Source organism: Somniosus microcephalus, chromosome 4, assembly GCF_052327205.1.
Source record: "Somniosus microcephalus isolate GS21.2 chromosome 4, FLI_Smic_1.0, whole genome shotgun sequence".
Classification (NCBI taxonomy): domain Eukaryota; kingdom Metazoa; phylum Chordata; class Chondrichthyes; order Squaliformes; family Somniosidae; genus Somniosus; species Somniosus microcephalus.
Window position 1 is genome coordinate 289,602,800 of NC_140990.1, and position 23,264 is coordinate 289,626,063.

General features: G+C 44.4%; 1 protein-coding gene across 5 annotated transcripts in view; it reads right to left on the reverse strand.

The window, feature by feature from the left end:
• Positions 1–23,264, reverse strand: part of zranb3 (zinc finger, RAN-binding domain containing 3) — a 152,976-nt gene that overhangs the window by 92,554 nt on the left and 37,158 nt on the right. For 4 of the 5 annotated variants that reach the window (XM_085986606.1, XM_085986609.1, XM_085986605.1 and 1 more), the window contains 4 exons: positions 11,938–12,169; positions 4,008–4,093; positions 3,051–3,222; positions 1,389–1,523 (listed from right to left, as the gene is read on the reverse strand). In XM_085986606.1, the coding sequence (XP_085842732.1) occupies positions 1,389–1,523; positions 3,051–3,222; positions 4,008–4,093; positions 11,938–12,169 (625 nt within the window). The remainder of the gene's footprint in view (positions 1–1,388; positions 1,524–3,050; positions 3,223–4,007; positions 4,094–11,937; positions 12,170–23,264) is intronic. The other variant, XM_085986608.1, reaches the window with a different exon arrangement.

The following is a 23,264-nucleotide window of genomic DNA, read 5'->3' on the forward strand; positions in this document are numbered from 1 at the left end:
GGTCAGGAGAATCTTTTTTACGCAGTGAGTTGTTAAGATCAGGAATGAGCTGCCTGAAAGGGTGGTGGAAGCAGATTCAATAGTAACTTTCAAAAGGGAATTGGATAAATACTTGAAAAGGAAAAATGTGCAGGGCTATGGGGAAAGAGCAGGCGAGTGGAACTAATTGGATTGCTCTTTCAAAGAGCCAGCACAGACACAATAGGCTAAATGGCCCCCTTCTGTTCTGTATGATTCTATGAAGTCCCATTCCAGGCCTTGAGCATATAATCTAGGTTGACACTTTAGTGCAATACTGAGGGAGTGCTACATTGCGAGAGAAGCTGTATTTTGTATGACACATTAAATCGTGCTCCGTCTGCCTGTTCAAGTGGACATAAAGAATCCCACGGCATTATTTGAAGCATCCTGCTCAACATTTATCCTCAACTAGCACCACCAAAAACAGATTATCGGCTCATTTATCTCATTGCTGTTTGTGGGAGCTTGATGTATGCAAGTTGGCAGCCATATTTGCTTACAAAACAGTGACTTCAAAAATAATTAATTGCCTGCATTTGCTTTGGGATGCACAGAGGATGTGAAAGGTGGTATAGAAATGCAAGTTCTTTTTCAACCAAGGGGCATGAGTTTAAAATAAACACAGAAAATGCTGGAGCTCCTACACTTGCTTAAAAATCTGTTCCATTTCCTGCTTTTATTCCAGTTCTGACGAAAGGTCATCGACCTGAAACGTTAACTCGGTTTCTCTCTTCACAGATGCTGCCTGACCTGCTGAGTATCTCCAGCATTTTGTTTTTATTTCAGATTTCCAGCATCTGCAGTATTTTCTTTTTGGCATGAGTTTAAATCTCAGTCTATACTGCCATTCGCACTCAGGTTTCCCCTAGTGGGAGATCTGGCAGGTTTAACGAAGTGAAAGAGGAAAGAAAAATTGGTCAAGGCACTTCCTTGCACTGCAAAATTGCACATTCCAGCACACTGACAAGTGGCACTAACAGTAGCCATGGCAATTAATGTGGGATGAACTGTCTTGCCCTCCTGATAGGAGGAGATTAGGACAGAAATGGGCCATGAATATTTTAAAAATAATGTAGCAATACTGTGACAAAAAAAAAAAAAATTCTTTTGTTATTTTGGATCGTTGAGCAAATTTGTGAACATAGGCACAATGGAATAAAAAGGTTAAGAGAATTAGGTCCGAAAGGCCATGTTGCAATCAACCTCAAATGTAAGAAAACAAGGCTCAAATATTCTGATTTTTTTTTGTTGGAAATTGGGGCAACACAATATAGCACTAGAATGATACCTAATGTAGCAAAAATTTATATTCATTTATGTTGAAATTGACAAACTGCTGTGGTAAAATTAACTGATAGTGCATCTACCTTTGCAATAGCAGTTTGTTTATACATGCGAGTGATGAGCCCCATGACTTGTACAAAGGGGTTATTGGTCTCTGCAGAACTCGAATGTAGCTCTCTCATTAATTTCTCCCACTCCTCAATGCTGCCATTCATTTCCTACGTGGGCAGAAAGAACAGTCTTTTGAACGAAAAAGGGCAGAGCAATTAATGGATCTGTGATGCATGCCCCAGTTTCATCCTGTAAAAGAGTGGAGGAACAAGAGCAGGAAAATTCCCAGTGATACAAGATTGTTCCTGCAAAAACGTCAATGCTGGGTAGGTCAGTCACATGCTCTGTTCAATTATAGAAGCTTATGACAGGCTGGGGGCGAAGATGGAAATTCTTTACTCTGGTGTTATAAATCAAGGACCAAGAATGTTTGAAGGAGAAATTGTTAAATATTTAGAAAGTTAGAATGCCAGGAATCGCACAGCAGTAATTACATTTGTGTCACAGAACGTGAATTTAGGGCAGTCTTCACCTGATGCATCAAAACAAACAGGTTTGTATGCAATCCTAATAATAGATCTAATGAAGATATTTTGGAGACGAGCTATTTAAAGAGTTATTTACTGTTATAATTTTGCCTACTTTGGTGTTTTATATTATATCTACCCTAAAAGACAAAATAAGTCAAATATTCTACACACAACAGCTGAATGTAACAACATAGGCAAGTTTCAATGTTAGTGTACATTATTTTAAACAGGTTACAAAATTAGATTTTTTTTTTGCAAAGTTGGCAAGTCAGAGACGTAGTAATATGAAATCTCTTTTAGGTCTGCAATATTAAAAGAAATGAAGGCAGACCACATTACAATTAAAGATGCATGCTTTTCACAGACTTATTAAAGTCTTTGACATACTGCAAAGTTGTAGAGATTGTGTGTAATTTATGAATGTTCAACTGACTCAATTGCTGTTTTTTGTTATTGCATTTTGAATAATTTGGCCAACTCGTCTCAATATTTATTGTCCAGAATATTATTTGTAAAGCACAATGAAATCCACCGTCTGACTTCAGAAAATACTAAATCCATTCTACCCATAAAAAATGTCTAATCATAATTACGATACACAAATTGATCTGCTGCAGCACTGCGCATAAGCTGGGGAGTGACGCTGTGTGTTGGATACACCATTTTTTTTCCGACGCAGAACGTCACCCAGGAACTGTAGGGTAAATCACAGAGGGAGTTGCAGCAGAAGGCACGATTAGGGAGGAGCGGGGGCTTGAGCAGAGATAAAGCTGGTGCAAGGGCTGGCAGAGCGAGATGCTCTTTCTCAAGACACACACACACAGATCTAAAAGGAAATTAATATTTTTACATCTTAAAATGCTGTTGATATTTTAAAAAATCCAGATTCTTAACACTGAAACAAAAATAATTTTTAATATTTTCAATTTTAAAATTTCTATCTAGTTGAGCATCTTTAAATCCATGATGTCAGAAAAATACATGAGGTTACTTAGCAACTAAGTACAGCATCAGTCCCAAGAGGTCTGACATACTAGCAATATACTAGATGCTTGGAATCAGAGCAAGAAAAATGTCAGGCTTTCTAAACGTTAGCTGGAAAAGTTAACAATTTATCCGCAAACTAGAAATTCACGTAAGACTACCATTATATAAAACCCTCACCTTAGCAGCTTCCTTTGACAAATCAAATGGAATTTGCTGTCGAATTTTAGGAGGTAGCTGGGTCAGAACTTCATCCTTCATTCGTCGGATCATTATGTTACTCAGACGTTGGTGAAGTTCATCTAAATTGGAGGCTCCTTTGCAATCCCACTGAGCTCTTTTGCCAAAATACCTGTTATTATATGCCAGTTGAAATACCTTAAAACATTTTCTCATTTTTACCCTGCAAACACACTTAGACATTTTATTTACAAATACAGACCGATATGTACATTCCACTTTCAACAGTATTACATCTTTCCTCCTGTTTGCGTAACAGTCTAGCTACCAAAACTTCACTTGAAGAGCCATTGAAAAGTTGCAGGCAAAATTTTAGGAAAGTGACTCCGAGCTGGAACTGCAACCAACCAACCTTTGGAATCCAACATATTATTGATTACTGAAAAGAAAAAAAATCGAAGTATTCTCTCAAACATGCTAGTCCAAGTTCACTTTGGATGACAGATATCAAACATCTTGCATGTGATTCAGCTAATTAGCTAAAATCTACAGTAGCAATACGTCAAACTATTTTTTTTATCACAATATGAGCTGCCTTCTTCAGAATTGAGTTTGAATGACTACATTGCACTGAATGTGTCTACATACCAGTTCATTTACTGATAAGTTAATTATCTACTTTACCATGGAGACAAAGTCTCAATTCATTCTGATAAAAGGTCATCGACCTGATGTTTCTCTCTCCACAGATGCCGCCTGACCTGCTGAGTATTTCCAGCATTTTCTGTTTTTATCTCAATTCATTACTGGCTATCAAGCACTAACAGACTATTAGCATAAAATATGTTTTTTTTTTATTCGTTCCTGGGATGTGGGCACCGCTGGCGAGGCCACCATTTATTACCCATCCCTAATTGCCCTTGAGAAAGTGGTGGTGAGCCCAATTACTTTTCTTACCTCAGATGAGCATTGCAATACTTCTTGGCATAGTCGGTCCATGTTCCAAATTTTCTTGGATACAATGCATTAATCTGCATGAAAAGCTGTGGAAATATTCAAATAAAATAAACGGGAAAAAAATGAATATAAACTTCTGTATCTGAGTAACATAAGTTACCTTGGCCTCCTTCTGTGCTGTATGATTCTATGATAAATTAAAGGCATCTAATACTCAATTAAACAGAGCTGAATACAAGGAACCTCTAAAGAAAACAAAGGCTGCTATTAGATCAGCTAAAAGGCTAATGGAAAAGAGGATCGTGGACATTTGTGGAAGTAATAGGACAGGCTTTTTCAGTTATGTGAAGAGTCAGAAATTGTATTGGGCCATTGATGGATGTTCAAAGACAGGTTACGAAGGACTCACTGGGTATGGCAAAATTATTAAATGAGTATTTTGCATCGGTCTTCACCCTTGAAGATGGTGCTCGGCTATTAGAATTGAATGATTTTAATAATAAAACTAGTATGAAATTAGATGAACATATTATTTTAAAAAGAATGAAGAACTTGAAAATAAATAGAACAGCCAGGCCGGATGATATCCACCCAAGGGTCCTCAGGGAGATGGGACACATGCTGTGTGAGCCCCTTGCCTGTATTTTTAATAGCTCACTGCACACTGGGATGGTTCCCGTAGACTGGAAGGAGGTTAATGTAGTCCCCATCTTTAAAAAAGCTGGCAAGATAGACCCGGGTAACTATAGGCTCATTAGTTTGACATCAGTAATAGGAAAGATGCTCATGGAGATCATTCGGGATGCAATATATGAGTGCTTGGATAGAGAGGGACATCCAACATGGCTTCTGCGTCAGAAGGTTGTGGGTTCAAGTCCCAATTCAGAGACTTGTGCACAAAAATCTAGGCCGACACTCCAGTGCAGTATTAAGGGAGTGCTGCACTGTCTTTCGGATGGGATGTTAAACCGAGGCCCCGTCTGCTCTCTCAGGTGGACGTAAAAGATCCCATGGCACTATTTCGAAGTAGAGCAGGGGAGTTATCCCTGGTGTCCTGGCCAATTTTTATCCCTCAATCAACATCACTAAAAAAAAAACAGTTCATCAGGTCATTATCATAACTGCTGTTTATGGGAGCTTGCTGGGTGCAAATTGGCTGCTGCGTTTCCTACATTACAACAACGACGACACTTCAAAAAGTACTTCATTGGCTGTAAAGCGCTTTGGGACGTCTGGTGGTCGCGAGAACAGTGGACCAATGGAAGAGGCTGCCGTTTTGTGCGGTGGATGCCGATTCGCTGAATTCCTTCAAGCGAGAGCTGGACCTGTTTCTGGTTGAGGCGGACATCACCTCTTACAAAAGGTAGGTACTTCAGGGATTTCTAGGCCAGAGTGACTGCCTGGACCAGTTTTAATCGCCTAGATGGGTCGGAGACGAATGTCCCAGACTTTTTTTTGCCCAAATTGGCCTGGGTTTTCATCTGGTTTTTCGTCTCTCCCAGGAGATCACATGGTTTTGGCTGGGGTGGGGAGTGTATATAGTGTGATACCGAAGGCTGTGTGGGACAGGCTGGATGGGCCAAATGTTCTTTACCTGTCCATCATTGTTTGTTCGTATCAGTGTTTTGATTCTGATAAGTAATCAGTCACTTAGCAAACACATCTGAATGGTACAAAAATCAGACTGAATAGTCTTATCTGGCAGAAATCTGGGTCAACGCAGGCAAACTAGCTACAAATTTATGTCCATTTCCCAACTGAAGGAAACTGGAGGCTAATGGATTTGTGGAGGAATAAAAATTAAGATGTGAACTGAATGAAGTTTTTCCTTAAAATAATTTGGATATAGATCCAATTTACTCATGGGGATGTTTTTGTTTCCTGTACCCCTTAAAGACTCTAAATCAGAATGAGAATCGATGCCACTGTGTAAAATACCGTCAGACGTGGATCAGTACCGAATACCAGTTTTACAAAAAAAAGACATTTCCACATAGAAACTGGCAAGATCTCCTTTAAAGCAAGTAAAATCTGTAAAAAGATTAGAGCACATGAACAAACAAAGGGATTTCCAGGCAGCATCAGTGAGGGATGTGCCAGGCCAAGAGGATATATACATTGTGTACAATTTTGCTTCTGCTGATGGCCCATGGCACTGTATGGATGACCAGTTTGGGTTACTAGAGCTGTCCCACTTCACTACATGATGGAAGATGCCCTCACTATGAAGATGAGCTCTTCCAACTTGGCACCGATCTCCAAATAGAGGAGAGAAGGAATTTGCAGGGCTGACTCGGCTGGGAGTGCCCAACTTTTGACCTGATGCAATGCCTGGTTTCATTGCCAATAGGTATGTCGGTATTTCTTTTATGATTATGCACATTCAATTTTCAACAGTATTATGATAAGGTAATACTGACAGCCGAACATTTAGAGGGCACAGCGAACGTAGTGCTAGATATCCTTAGCAAAATCATGATCCAGTTTCACAAATAATCTCTTCAGAGAATCAGAACAGTCTCCATGATTTCTGATGGATGGTGAACTCCTCATGCAAATGTGTTTTCTTTCAGCGAGAACAAACTGCTACACCAGTTTTACATAGAAACATAGAAGATAGGAGCAGGAGTAGGCCATTCGGCCCTTCGAGCCTGCTCCGCCATTCAACGAGATCATGGCTGATCATCCAAACCCTAGCACCCGGTCCCTACACCGACAGCCATCCCACCCAAGCCCAATCCCCGTAACCCCACGTATTTAATCCCCCCTAGCACTAAGGGTCAATTTTTTTTTCATGGCCAATCAACCTAACCCGCACATCTTTGGACTGTGGGAGGAAACCGGAGCACCCGGAGGAAACCCACGCAAACACGGGGAGAACTGCATAATATCCTGATCATCTTGTTGTGTGAAGAACCATTTTGTCTTCCCACTCTCCTTTCCTTTGAACTTTGGGGAGGGAGGGATGGAGGGACGTTCTCTTTACCACATATTTGTCTCTTAAAACCAAGATTTACAAGCTTAGTAATCATTATGGAAACTCAAATTAATCTCCCTGTCAGACAGCCAGGCTTCAGTTGGCAACTTGCCAAATTAATTGATATTCCAATAGCTACAACTCCTCATTATTGAAGCATGTCTGGTTAATACCAAACTTTTTGTGCAGAAAATCCCTTACTGTCATAATACTGTGCCTGTTCAATAGTACATTGCACAAGGGAGAAACAGTTTGCCCTAGGGTGTCGTGACCAAGCCCGAACCATTTTCAGGATATACTTGATGAAGGGCTTAAGCCATAATTGTAGTATTGCACATGCCTGCAGATGGGTATTTCTTCCATGCCCAAGTCACAGCCTTCAGCTTCACTAACAAGGAGATTTGATCGATTGTTAACCTCCAAAAATGGAAGCCGTACTTGGCTCTACATAATTGGTGTACCTTTCACCCACAACAAATCTCAAACTATAATTCAGGAAGACAGTGCGTGCAGACTGAACAAGCTGCGCTTTTGTGACCATCATACTTCTCACTTCATGTGCACATGGAAAAAGCACATTGTCTCAAATTATACACACATTTCCAATTGAAAGTGGTGTCTGTGTTCCAGATAAGAACACCATTTCTAGAGCAAATATTGATCTAGAAACCTGTGTGTGTATGTACAGCAACACCCAACCAGTAATATGCTTTCCTGAGGCTGGGCAGGTATGAATTGGCTCCTTGGCTAGTCTGAATACCACGACCACTGAAGTAAATGGAGCAGCCCTCCTGTAGCTGTGTCATTCGAGCAACCAAGGAAAGAAGACCCAAAATGACACATCTTCATTTGCCAGCAAATTCAATATTTTAAATCAACATACCTATAAAAATAAAACTCTATCTTTGAGATACAGCATTCTTCCTTTAGGTACCATTGAAAAAGTAGTTTACTGTTTCTCCTCATTTATGTCTCAAAAAAAGGTGCACGATGGGTAAATACGAATAGCAGTCTCAGGAATTTGGCCTTGCTAGCTGCTAGGAGAAATTGTACTGAGCTGCTAAAGTCAATTCAGAGAGCCTAACATGCACGCCACCTTTCTGTGGCCGTAGACGAGAATCCAGGATGGTTTGTTGCCTCCCTGGTGCCAGGGTCAAGGATGTCACTGAGCGGCTGCAGGGCATTCTGGAGGGGGAGGGTGAACAGCCAGTGGTCGTGGTCCACATTGGTACCAACGACATAGGTAAAAAGAGGGATGAGGTCCTGCAGCAAGAATTTAGGGAGCTAGGTGAAGGATTAAGGAGCAGGACCTCAAGGGTTGTAATCTCTGGATTACTCCCGGTGCCACGTGCTAGTGAGTATAGGAATAGGAAGATAGAACAGATGAATGCGTGGCTAAAGGGATGGTGCAGGAGGGAGGGCTTTAGTTTCCTGGATCACTGGGTCTGCTTCTGGAAAAGGTGGGACTTGTACAAGTCGGACGGTTTACACCTGAACCAGAGGGGAACCAATATCCTTGCGGGGAGGTTTGCTAGCACTGCTGGGGGGGGTTTAAACTAACTTGGCAGGGGGATGGGGTACAGAGTGGAGCTATAGTAGGGGGTGATTTACAACCAAATACAGAGGGAAAAACAAGTCAGCTGGGAAGGCAGAGCAAATATGTGAAGGCAAAAGAGAATCTGGCAGGGCTGGAAGGCATTTATTTTAATGCAAGGAGTCTTGCAAATAAGGTGGATGAACTGAAGTTGTTGTTGAACACATGGGAGTACGATATTGTTGCTATCACGGAGACATGGTTGAGGGAGGGTCAGGACTGGCAGCTCAATATTCCGGGGTATAGAATCTTCAGGCGAGACAGAGGGGGGTGTAAAAGGGGAGGGGGTGTTGCAATATTAATTAAGGAGTCAATTACTGCTGTAAGGGGGGATGATATATTAGCGGGTTCCTCAAATGAGGCCATATGGGTAGAACTTAAAAACAAAAAGGGGGCAAGCACTTTGCTGGGAGTGTACTATAGGCCCCCAAACAGTCAGGGGGAGATAGAGGAACAGATATGTAGGCAAATCTCAGAAAAGTGCGAAAATAATAGGGTAATAATAGTGGGGGATTTCAACTTCCCCAATATAAATTGGGATAGTCAGAGTGTGAAAGGCTTAGAGGGTGCAGAATTCTTAAAGTGCATCCAGGAGAGCTTTTTGAGCCAACATGTAGAAAGTCCTACAAGAGAGGGGGCGGTACTGGACCTAATTCTAGGGAATGTAGCCGGGCAAGTGGTGGAAGTGTCAGTAGGAGAGCATTTTGGCGACAGTGACCATAATTCGGTGAGATTTAAGGTGGTCATGGAAAAGGACAAAGACGGCCCGGAAATAAGGGTTCTAAATTGGGGGAAGGCCGATTTTAATATGATAAGGCAGGATCTGGCCAAAGTGGACTGGGAGCAGCTACTTATAGGAAAATCCACATCAAAACAGTGGGAGACTTTCAGAAGGGAAATAGAGAGAGTACAACGCCAACATGTTCCTGTAAAGGACAAGGGTGGGACCAACAAGCAAAGGGAACCTTGGATGACAAGGGATATACAAAAATGCATTAAGAATAAAAGGGGGGCTTTTGGCAGTTACAAAAGACTAAAGACGGAAGAAGCCCTAGAGGAGTATAAAAATTGCAGGGGCGTACTTAAAAAAGAAATTAGGAGGGCGAGGAGGGGCCATGAAATAACACTGGCGAGCAAAATAAAGGAAAATCCTAAGATGTTTTATAAGTATATTAAGGGCAAGAGGATAACCAGGGAAAGGGTAGGGCCCATTAGGGACCAAAGTGGCAATCTGTGTGTAGAGCCAGATGAGGTAGGCGGGGTTTTAAATGAATTTTTTGCATCTGTGTTCACTATGGAGAAAGACGATGCAGACATAGAAATCGGGCAAGGGGACTGTGACATACTTGAACATATTAGCATCGAGAGGGAGGAGGTGCTAGCGGTTTTAGCAGGCCAAAAAGTGGATAAATCCCCAGGCCCGGACGAGATGTATCCCAGGCTGCTGTGGGAGGCAAAGGAGGAGATTGCAGGGGCTCTGACACAAATTTTCAGAACCTCTCTGGCCACAGGGGATGCACCAGAGGACTGGAGAACAGCTAACGTAGTACCATCATTCAAGAAGGGTAGCAGGGATAAACCAGGGAATTACAGGCCAGTGAGCCTAACATCTGTGGTAGGGAAATTATTGGAAAAAATTCTGAGGGACAAAATTAGTCTCCACTTGGAGAGGCAAGGATTAATCGGGGATAGTCAGCATGGCTTTGTCAAGGGTAAATCATGTCTGACAAATCTGATTGAATTTTTCGAGGGGGTGACTAGGGGGGTGGATGAGGGAAATGCTGTGGATGTGGTTTACATGGACTTCAGTAAAGCTTTTGACAAAGTCCCGCATAGGAGACTGGTCAAGAAGGTAAGAGCCCATGGGATCCAGGGTGCCTTGGCGCGTTGGATCCTCAACTGGCTGAGTGGCAGGAGGCAGAGGGTGATGGTCGAAGGTTGCTTTTGTGACTGGAAGCCTGTGTCCAGTGGGGTACCTCAGGGATCGGTGCTGGGTCCCTTGTTGTTTGTGATCTACATAAATGATTTGGATGAGAATGTAAAAGGTACGATCAGTAAGTTCGCAGATGACACGAAAATTGGTGGGGTGGTAAATTGTGAGGAGGAAAGCCTCAGGCTACAGGACGATATAAACGGGTTGGTCAGATGGGCGGAAAAGTGGCAAATGGAATTTAACCCTGAAAAGTGCGAGGTGATGCATTTTGGACTTACAAATAAGGCAAGGGAATACACAATGAGTGGTAGGACCCTAGGAAGTACAGAGGGTCAGAGGGACCTTGGTGTACATGTACATAGATCCCTGAAGGCAGCGGAACAGGTAGATAAGGTGGTTAAAAAGGCATATGGGATACTTGCCTTCATTAGCCGAGGCATAGAATATAAGAGCAGGGAGGTTATGATGGAGCTGTACAAAACGCTGGTGAGGCCACAGCTGGAGTACTGTGTGCAGTTCTGGTCGCCTCACTATAGGAAGGATGTGATTGCTTTGGAGAGGGTGCAGAGAAGGTTCACCAGGATGTTACCTGGGATGGAGCGCCTCAGCTATGAAGAGAGGCTGGACAGGCTGGGGTTGTTTTCCTTGGAGCAAAGAAGGCTGAGGGGGGACCTGATTGAGGTGTACAAAATGATGAGGGGCATAGATAGGGTAGATAAAGAGGAACTTTTCCCCTTAGTAGGGGGGTCAATAACAAGGGGGCATAGATTCAGGGTAAGGGGCAGGAGATTTAGAGGGGATTTGAGGAGGAACTTCTTCACCCAGAGGGTGGTTGGAATGTGGAACTCAATGCCTAAAAGGGTGGTAGAGGCAGGAACCCTCACAACATTCAAGAAGCATTTGGATGAGCACTTGAAATGCCATTGCATACAAGGCTATGGACCAAATGCTGGAAAATGGGATTAGACTGGACAGGGATGGATGGGCGGCGCAGACACGATGGGCCGAAGGGCCTCTTTCTGTGCTGTAAAACTCTATGACTCTATGACTACGTTGGAGCCTTATGATCAGGGCCATTGACTTGCAGTTTTCACAGATAATGGAGGGAATCAGAATAAGATCGTTAAAACACAGCTAAAAGTAGAACAAAAATTGAATTTGACTTATTCAGTCACCATTGGACTTAACTATAAACAGATGGATTCATGGGGTGAAATCCCCAAAAGTCTGGTATCAGTATACGTATATACAATTGTTTGGCAATTAGACTGAACTTTACTGGTAATGATAAGAAACAGTGATTATAATGCACCAACTATTTTCAACTTTAGTTTTGAACTACACAGAGAAAGCTTGTTTTCTGTGGACCTTGATCAGTTAGCTGGTATGCTTCTATAAAGGACACAAAAATGGTTAACAGGCTCACCTCTTCAGGGCGACCAAGTGCAGGAGTTCCAGTCAACAGGACTGCCCTAATGGCTTTTTGTACAATAGGCACCAAAATTGTGCTTCGTGCTGCATTGCGTGACTTTATGTAGTGGGACTCATCAACTATCACAACTTGGAAATTTTGATTGTAAAGAGCATCTACTAAAGTCTGTGCATCAGTTGTTAATAGGCCATAACCCAGTATAGTAACCTTGCTGGTTGGAATTCTCCTACAAGAAACAAACAAAAATAATTGAGATTACACATCAAAATATTTTTAGACAGTACTATTGTATATATTTGCATACTGTAGACCATACAAATTATTTATCCTAGGGAAACTACTGTTCTGTATAATTAGGCTTGTCAATCCTATGTAGTTTGTAAAGAAGCCACTTGTACAAGGATTTCATTCCCTATTCCATCCATTCTGAGATAGTTCACTTTTTGCAGTGGCAATCGACTCCGTAATGCATGTTTTTTTCCCACAGAATGGTTTCTTTACTTACTAACCACATGAAGAAAAATAAAACGACAGTGCTTGCAATATTTTGCAATTTATACCATACAATAACGATGATGGGTTGTGAATGGCAAGGTTAGGACATTCACCAGGAAATAATTCTTTACATAGTAGGTAATCAAGAGCTGGAACAAGTTGCTAGGAGAGGTGGCTGATACCAGGACGTAGTTAGATACTATAATGGAAAGATGTTATGGTTGACATTCTGGAAGGAGGCCATGAAACATATCTATAGCTCAGGAAATGTCCTTTTAACCTAATACCATTGAAGAGACGTAGGAACAGGAGAAGGCCATTCAGTCCCTCGAGCCTGTTCCGCCATTCAATTAGATCATGGCTGATCTGTATCAGACACATTTCATCCTTGGCTGCAGCGATTCTCAATCTTCAAATTTATCTATTTTCACATACATAGATAATTCAGGGAATCTAACTGAGGAATATCACAAGGGACACCCAAGGCATTTTTAAAAATTTCATCCCGTAGTCTACAACATCCCCTTACATAGTGTTCTCAAAGGGGTTATTGCCAATTTTTCCAACCAAAGGCAAGTTATTTAGCATTTGTGATGAATCCTTAAACAAGGATATTATACTTCTCATTTTGAGTGAAAGTTATTAAAATCTTTATAAAATCCAAAGCAACAGCAATGAAGACGAACATTTTAATGTATTTATTTTTAAAAAGTTATAAAAATTCATTCACAAATGAACATTTAATTGGAAAATATCTTCCCAAGTGAAAACGTACCGTGCTGTACTAAAATAGCCACTCTTCTGTCTGGTTAATAGTGTAAAGTATTTCAACTGAATTTGTTTAAATAAAAATGGTTCTTCATTTTTTCCCCCCATAAGACTTGTAGGGCTAGAAATTCGGTATCGCCCCGTTTGGGGCGCTAGTCCTGGCAAAGCGCAAAGTTTAGCGCCAGGCGCAATTTAGCGCCACCTAGCGCGATATTGGGTTGCAGCGCCCCTGAAGGTGATTGCAGCGCTAAATCAGGCGCTGCATGAGACTCCTAAGGCGCCAACCCGACGGCGCAACCCAATTTCGCGGCAGCGGGGCGCAGTCAATAATCACTTTCCCTGAGACACACTGGCGCCGGCCAGCTCTTAAAGGGGCAGGTCAATTGGCATCACCAGACACACTCACTGCCTTGTAGGCCTTCAAATCGGTGGGAGCCTACCTGTGACGCACCAGCCTAGCAAGACATGGAAAGGGTGAGGCAGAGGGCGGAACGCCTCACTGATGGGGCATTGGATGCTTTGGTTGGCGCAGTGGAATCAAGGCCAAAGAAGATGGTTGGAATGTGATTTATGTTTTGGACAGTCTCCCGGGTGTGAGAGTCAGTTATGTGTCAGTGTATTAGTTTTGCTTTCTGTTGCCATAGCTTTCTCATGTTTGAAGGAACCACATTTTGTTTAATGAAACACTTTCTTCATTTACAATGGCCATGTCTGCTATTTACATGCATCTTGCCCTTCACAGGCTTGGGGGTATCAGACCGGTTCCATTCCTGTTCTTGGAATGGCAGCAAGCATTCCGTGAGAGGGGCCCAGAAGCTACTTCTGATCAGCCTCTGACGCGCAGCCTGAGAAGAGCCGCTCGCGGAGAAGTTCAGGCCAGCAGGCATCTTCTCAGCCACCGACAGATATGTCCTGCACTTTATCTGAGGCTGCAGATCTGGCTGAAGCAGCTGGCACAGCTCAGTCACCACCTCCTTTCTAAATCGCAGCCTTCTGACACACTGCTCCTCCGACATGTTCATGTAGGAAAACTGCTGTCGGAAAACCCTGCCAGCATAAGGTCTGCTGTGGCGACGTCTGTTGGCCCTCCTCCATCTGGCCATGCCCGCCCCCCTCTCCCAGCGTCTCAGTGCCCTTTCCAGATGATTCAGCAGCAGGACATTCCCCTCCAATGCAGCCCCCATAATAAGTGTGTACAGGAAGTTTACCCGTTGTAAATGCTCACCAACAGCAAGGTGATGGTCAGAAGGCTGAAGTTCATCTGCCTGCGCTGGCTCAGCGGTCAAATGGCTCTCAGTGTGCAGCTCAGCAACTCTTTGTAGCTCTCGAGGAAGTTGTGCTCCAAAAATGGCTGCCGCTTTTAAACCACACCAGTCCCCTTTAAATAACGCTCCTCCAGCCCGAGAGCGACTTGGTAAGGTTCCAGGTAAGCTGTCACTATTAGTGCCAGGCGCTACGGAGGGGGGCGCCACCGAATTTCCGGTCCGGGGCGCCCAAAAGGCGTTGCACACTCAAATTACGTCATAATCTGCCTGCGCCCATGAGCGGGCGCTAAGATTTAGCGCCGGCGCTAAATGCATGCTCAATATGGGGCGAGGCGCTAGGCGCCCTGCGCCCGCCCGGAAATTGGCTAGCACCCCACTTCTCGGCCTCTTTAGGCGTTAATCGGTGGCGCTAACAGCCAAATTTCTAGCCCGTACAGTTTTAGAAGGGTTGCCCAACCACCGTGACAATTTTTGACAATGCAACATCTTAAATGGTCATCGGAAACCTCTACAATATATGTACCTAGACTACCAGAAAACCTTCAATAAATTTCCACTTCAAAGGCTGATACACTAGCTTAATATAGTGGGTATTAAGCCTCCCCAAGTCTTCGAAGAGGAGGTAAAAACTCTTCAAAAGCCAGTTAGATGCAGTGAAGAGGGAGGATTGCAGATTTCTATAAAATGAGCTAGAGGAGTTTAATGGCCTCCTTCATCTGCACTTATCTTTGTGAATGGTGTTGTTCTAGTCAGAAAATAGTATGTTTTCACATCTCCACAATGTTACACAATTGTGATTCTATTATCAACGCACCTCTAAATAAAAAGCATTTAAGCATGACTACGTGCAAGGCCTAATTTGAAAAGATAATTATGATGTTGGAGGGGAAAAGCGATGGGAAGCCAATAGTTGGATCTCAGCCAACATTCAGTACACAGCAGACTTTTTGAAACCTAACTTATAAAACCTCAGGGTATTTATGTTTTGGTAATCTTCCAGTCACATCATTCCTTATCCATATATACTGTTTCTCTGAATTCTGAAGAGGTAACTTCCTCCATTCATTTTGTATATATGCAACTTTGTGTATGTTTTTGTGACCTATATCAACATTTACAGTAGGTACTTGTATAAACTACCAGCTCTAGGATAAGATGAAATTTCTGATATTAACTTCCATTACCTGCGTAAACTTCGCTCGAGATGCAACAACTTATATTTATATAGCGCCTTTAACTTGGTAAAATGTCTCGAGGCACTTCACAGGAGCGTCAGAAAACAAAATCTGACACCGCGCCACATAAGGAGATATTAGTGCAGATGACCAAAAGCTTGGTCAAAGAGGTAGGTTTTAAGGAGCATCTTAAAGAAGGAAAGAGGGGTAGAGAAGCGGAGAGGTTTAGGGAGGGAATTCCAGAGCTTAGGGCCTAGGCAGCTGAAGGCACGGCTGCCAATGGTGGAGCGATTAAAATCGGGGATGTGCAAGAGGCCAGAATTGGAGGAGCGCAGATTTCTCAGAGGGTTGTGGGGCTGGAGGAGGCTGCAGAGATAGGGAGGGGCAAGGCCATGGGGGGGATTTGTAAACAAGGATGAGAATTTTAGAACTGAAGTGTTGCTCAACCAGGAGCTAATGTAGGTCAGCGAGCACAGGGGTGATGAGTGAACGGGTCTTGGTGCGAGTTAGGATACAGGCAGCTGAGCTTTGGATGACTAAGTTTTTGGATGGTGGAAGTGTGCCAGGAGTGGGTTGGAATAGTTAAGTCTATGGGTAACAAAGGCAATGATGAGGGTTTCAGCAACAGATTAGCTGAGGCAGGGGCAGAGTCAGGCGATGTTGGAGAGGTGGAAATCGGCAGTCATAGTGATGGCACTGATGTGTGATCGGAAGTTCATCTCGGGGTCAAATATGACATCAAGGTTGCGAACAGTCTGGTTCAGCCTTGGACAGTGGTCAGGGAAAGGGGTGGAGTCAGTGGCGAGGGAACAGAGTTTGTAGGTCTCATGGGGAAAGCCAAATAATTTTTATTTCCATAAAGTTTGAAAATATTTTACTATGATTAGAGGTTAATTTTGATGGTAAAAAAAAGTGCAACGTTTTGGATACATCCAAGTCTTGACTAGCACAATTTATGCAGTTGAGAATAAAAGCAAGCAGATTGAGAGTGCTTGCAGTTTTGAGTCGAAAAGTATGCAGCACAACTGACAAGATGAGCTAGTGTCATTTATCAAACATGATGGAATCATTTTCCCTCAGGAAAGTTTATATAAGCTGCGAAAAGCTTTGTTTTCAAGATAAGGTGACTCATTCTTCAAAAAGGGACCAGCATTGAGGGGAGAGAAGTACTTTCCGTGTAAAATATTCAGAACAGAAAGACAGAGGGGAAAAAATATATATTATTTATCTCCTGCCTCAAACAAGATATTTTAGAGGCAGCGCTAAAATTTTAACTTTGGTTTGAGTGCTGGATCAGCATTCAGAAGTTGGCAGGGTGCAAAGCCTGCTAGATAAGTGATAGCTGTGCAGTGATGATCGGCATCATTTCAGTATCTTTTCTTTTGCTCAGGAAGCCAATGTGGTGATCTCTCAAGGCTGCTTTTGAAGCTATCAGCCTTACAGATTAAGAAAAATGCTCTGCACCATGTGCCCAAAGCTTGCATAAAATGAGTTCCAACTCTTCCTGCTGACTTTTACATTTCAGAGAATAACACAAGGAGATGAATTCCACCATGATCGATTTAACCTAAGGTACTTGTGCATGATCAAGCACTTCACTCTTGACCACCTCAAGATCCTTCTTGCTTTTTGCCCCCAAGAACCTTCCTCAACAAAGCCTCTTCCTCTTTTCCACCCTCAGTCTCGGCACCAAGTGGCACCTACATTTCAACTCACATTTGAACTCAATCTCACCAGCTCCACTAATGTCATTCTTGCTTTCTCCACCTCTCTCCAACCTCCACATTGATTCTCTCGCCTACCCCACAGTTGTTCCCTCGACTATCATCATACATGAATTTGAGACCTCGGAGGTCTCCCACCAACGGGGCGCTCCCTGATCACTTCATAATTTTCCTTCTACAAAACTGTTCTTCAAAATCCTCCACTCTCAGCTTCTGCCTTGTAAGAAGTTAACCCCTCTGCAATTTCCTTACAACCACCCTCTTAAGAGACAACTTCCAGTTACTTTGGCGTACCACCCATGATGACACCGACACTTCTGTTGATCTACCCCACAACTGCCTTGCTTCCATCTTTGATGCCCTTGTCCCCATCAGATCCCAGATGGTCTCCTAGCCCTACTATTGTTCACCACCTCCACAGCCTTAAATCTGCAGGGCATAAGCTTGAGTGTACGCAGTGATTGATCAGCCTGATTGTCTACCGCCAGATGTGGCTCGACTTCCTTAAGCTGTACCCTCACTCCTTTTCCGTGGGAAAATCCTCATTACCCTATTACTGTATTTTAGACAGCAGGAACAATTCAAAACACCCCTCCCCTCTACCATTAACCATTTCCCCTGAACTTGCTACAATTTACATTCCATCCTCACTTCAGATAGTAAATGTGAGAAACCCATGGACTACTTAAGTGTCCAAAATTGTAGCCAACTCTGTCGACCTCCGACATAAGGGGTGTTCTACGTGGAGTGAACACACGAAAGGCTGCTGGACCGGATAGCATCCCTGGACGGGTACTCAAGGAATGTGCTGATCAGCTGGCTGATGTCTTCACCGCCATCTTCAATCTGTCATTGGCCCAGGCAGTAGTCCCTACATGCTTCAAGACCGCTACCATTATTCCTGTGCCAAAGCAAACGGCTGTGACGTGCCTGAACGACTATCGACCTGTTGCACTCACGCCCATCATAATGAAGTGTTTCGAGAGACTGGTCCTGGCTCACATCAAAGCCAGTGTTCCCGCCTCTCTTGATCAACACCAGTTTGCCTATCGTGCAAACAGATCAACGGAGGATGCAATCACAACTGCTCTACACTCTGCACTGAATCACTTAGATGGTAAAGAGACCTACATCAGAATGCTGTTCATAGACTACAGCTCAGCATTCAACACTATCGTCCCCAACAAGCTGGCCACCAAACTCCACACTCTTGGCCTGAACACTTCCCTCTGCAACTGGACCCTGGACTTCCTAACAAACAGACCCCAGTCTGTCAAATTAGGTAACCACATCTCCCCCCCGCTGACCCTGAACACAGGGGCCCCACAAGGATGTGTGCTGAGCCCCCTCCTCTACTCCCTCTTCACCCACGACTGTGTGGCTGTTCATGGTTCCAACACCATCATCAAGTTTGCAGATGATACCACGGTAGTAGGCCAGATCACCAACAACGATGAGTCAGCCTAAAGGGAGGAGGTCCAGCATCTCGTGAAGTGGTGCGCCGATAACAACCTGGCCCTTAACATCAAGAAAACCAAAGCAATCATTGTGGACTTCAGGAAGTCTAAAGGCGGAAGTCACACCCCCATCCACATCCATGGGGCTGTGGTGGAAAGGGTGGACAGCTTTAAGTTCCTCGGAGTCCACATCACGGAAGACCTCTCCTGGTCCCTCAATACCTCCTCTCTGGTGAAGAAGGCCCAGCAGCGCCTATATTTCCTAAGGAGGCTGAAGGGATGTAACCTGTCACCCCTGATCCTCTCTAACTTTTACCGCTGCACAATAGAGAGCATCCTGACAAACTGTATCACAGTATGGTATGGCAGCTGTAGCTACTATGACCGGAAACCCCTGCAGCGGGTAGTCAAAACTGCCCAACGCATTACCGGCATCCGGCTACCGACCATAGAGCAGATATACCAGAAACGCTGTTTACGGAGGTCACGGACCATCATCAAAGACCCTACCCACCCCAGCCACAGTCTGTTCGCCCTCCTACCATCTGGGAGACGCTACAGATGCATTCGCACCCGAACGACCAGATTTAGGAACAGCTTCTTTCCCAGGGCTGTCATCCTACTAAACTCCACAAATAAACTCTAAAGCCTGCACATCTGCCAATGCACTTTATTATGGTTATGTTTATGTTAATGTATTACAAGCCAAATGAATGTTGAATGTTCAAATGTCTTAATCTAAATGTACACTCTCGGGAGCCGCAAGCCTACATTTCGTTGTACTGCACTTGTGCACTAACAATGACAATAAAGTTGATTATTATTATTATATTATTATTAGTTGTTTCTGCCTCACCAGACTGTCCTGACTGCCATCTGTGTAAACCTTTAAGGGGGGAACTATCTTTTACAGCTCATGTATACTGCAGAACCGGCAGACACCGCACTGAGCAGTAATCTGTACAGATCAGTTCCACTGTGAGCCACGTTGAGTAAACACCTGTTGTACCGTTCTCCTGCAGTCTGTGTCTTATTATACACGGACACAACATTGGCGACAAGGCAAGTTCGAACCTACCTGCAACTCTGCATCACCTCCCGGGGATTCGTTCCGGGAGATCAGTGGATTGGAGGTCAAGGCCAGAGACTCGGGCATCGACCACGGGCAACTGCCCAGTCATCCAGCAGAGACTCGAGAATTACGGGGGAGGCTGTCGAGAGCCAAGCTTGGCTTTCCAGTCGAGGTGGTCCAGCGAAACGGGCTGGCAACAGGTAGTGCGCAGACCTTTCCCGGACAGCGGCGGGCTAGAGCCCGACCGAGCGGCACAGCAAAGGGCCGAGCAGCGTCGACGGGGGAAGAGAGAGAGGGCAGAGCGCACAGGGCGCAGCCGGTGTTCAGGGGCCGAACAGCGTCGAAGAGAGGGAGAGAGAGACGCGCAGAAACCCGCGAGGCGCCGCCATTGCCACAAGGACCGCCGAGAGCGGCGCTGGCAGCATCGCAGGAGAAGCGCGCGAAACCTACTGGGCACCGCCATTGCCACGAGAACCGCCGGGAGCGGCGTTGGCAGCAGCGGGGGAGGAAGGAAAGCGCGGGAGACGCCATTTTAAGCCATTGGGAGACGCCATTTTAAACCACACCCAAAATGCCGAAGAGTGGCAGTATCACCGCATTTGACAATGAAGTCGAAGATTGGACTACATATGTCGAACGAACAGAGGTATACTGCAAGGCAAATGAGGTGTCAGATGACAAGAAAGCGTCGGTATTGTTAAATTTAATGGGTGCAAAGACGTGTGGTTTATTACGAAATCTAGTAACCCCAACAAAGCCAATGGAAAAGAGTTTTGAAGACATAGTAACGATACTACAGGAACATTTAAACCCCACACCGCTGCTGATAGCAGAAAGATTCAAGTTTCACAAACGGAACCAGCATAAGGATGAAAGCAATGCTGATTATTTAACAGAACTGCGCAAACTATCGAAACACTGCCAGCTTGGAGCGGGACTGGCAGATACCTTAAGGGACAAGTTTGTGTGTGGGCTTCAAAGTGAAGGAACCCAGAAACGGCTTTTATCTGAAAAGGACCTTACACTGGAAAAGGCTTTCAGCATTGCGGTATCATATGAAGCAGCAGCACGGGGCGCTGCAGAGATACAACAGAGACCGCAAGAATATGGCACAAACGAAATGTCATATGGAACAGAGAAGTGCTATCGCTGTGGCAGAACAACACACGACCAGAATGATTGCTGGTTCAAAGACAAAGTGTGCAGACAGTGTGGAAAAGTAGGACACATAGCATGAGTCTGCAGGTCGGGAAAGAAAACCAGCAATAAGAAACCTACCAAAGAAAAGTACAAGAAGGTACATAAGATGACGGAGAATAGTTCAGACGAACAAAAGAGTGATAACGACTCTGAAAACAGGGAACTGAGTTGTCTGAAACTACATAATGTGATCACAACGAAGGATCACCGAACCATTTGGGTCACTCTCAAGATAGCAGGAGTCCAGGTAAAAATGGAATTGGACAAAGGATCAGCCCTAACAGTCATAAACCGACGGGACTACGAGCGGCTATTCTCACACATACCCTTGAGAGACACAAAAATTATTTTGAAGACGTACACGGGGCAAAAAGTCTACCCCAAAGGAAAAATAAGGGTGACCGTTATATATAACGGCAAGGAAACACCAAAACTAGACCTGTATGTATTGCAAGATGGAGGACCACCATTACTGGGACGTGAATGGATCCGGAAAATACAACTGGATTGGCATTCCATACAGGCACTGACTGTGGCTGACAAAAAGGATGACGACGTCACACCTGGGCGACTGTCAAAGATCCTAACTAACGTGAAAGAAGTGTTCCAGCAAGGACTCGGAACACTAAAAGGCATGACAGCGACGATTAAAATTGAAGAAAACGAAAGCCCAAAATTTTTTCCGGCCAGACCGGTACCTTATGCGATCCACCCAGCCGTCGAGGCAGAGCTGGAGAGTCTGGAACGTTCAGGTGTACTGTCCAAGGTAGACTGGAGCGAGTGGGCTACACCCATCATCCCTGTGATGAAAAAGTCGTTGAGCAGCATGCCTGGGGAACCAAGGAAGGTTCGCATCTGTGGGGACTTTAAGGTAACAGTGAACCCGGTCCTTCACACCGTACAATATCCACTTCCGCGGATTGAAGATATTTTTGCCTCGCTATCTGGAGGGAAACGCTTCACTAAGATTGATCTGGCCCAGGCATATCTGCAAATGGAGGTAGGAGAAGCATCAAAAAAATACCTCACAATCAACACCCATAAAGGTCTCTACCAATACAACCGGCTGGTATTCGGGGTAGCATCAGCTCCGGCTATTTGGCAGAGGGCAATGGAACAAGTCCTGCAAGGAATCCCAGGGACCCAGTGTTATTTGGACGACATCCTGGTCACGGGCGAAAATGACAGTGATCACCTTGCCAACCTGGAGCAGGTGCTCACTAGATTGCAGGAATATGGGCTCCGAGCTAACCGCCCCAAATGCGAGTTTTTTAGAAAACAGATCTCGTATTGTGGCCACGTTATCGATAAAGAGGGGTTACATAAGTCCCCAGAGAAGATTGAGGCAGTAGTCAAGGCTCCAGCACCGGAAAATGTGTCACAACTGAGGTCGTTCCTCGGGCTGGTAAACTACTACCATAAGTTCTTGCCAAATTTGTCTACAATACTACACCCACTGAACACCCTACTGCAAACTGGGATGCCATGGAAGTGGAGTGACGAATGTAGACGAGCTTTCCAGAAGAGCAAAACACTAATCACATCGAAAGAGGTATTGGCCCATTACAACCCGGCATTACCAATTTGGTTGGCATGTGATGCGTCACCTACAGCATTGGAGCGGTGCTGTCGCACAAATTCTCGGACGGCTCAGAGAGGCCAATAGCCTTTGCGTCACGATCACTAACCTCAGCCAAGCGTAACTACGCCCAGATTGACAGGGAGGCCCTCAGCCTAGTGTGGGGAGTGAAAAAGTTCAATCACTATCTGCACGGGCAGAAATTCACCTTGCTGACTGATCACCAGCCTCTTGTCTCCATTTTTAATCCGAACAAGGGCGTTCCGGTGATGACTGCGCAACGACTACAAAGATGGTCACTTTTTCTAGGGGCGCACCACTATGAGATTGAATATAAGGGCACGAAACAGCATGGAAATGCTGATGGGCTATCACGCCTGCCACTGCCTACTGCGGAGGAAGCACCAGCAGTGGATCCTGTCGAAATATTCCATTCGACTATAGTTGAATACCTACCGGTAACTAACGCTTGTATCGAAAAGGAAACCTGAAATGACCAGACACTGTCTCGGGTATATGATTTGACGGTGAAAGGATGGCCAGCACATGGCGACTCACTGTTGCCAGCATTCTTGACAAGGAGAGA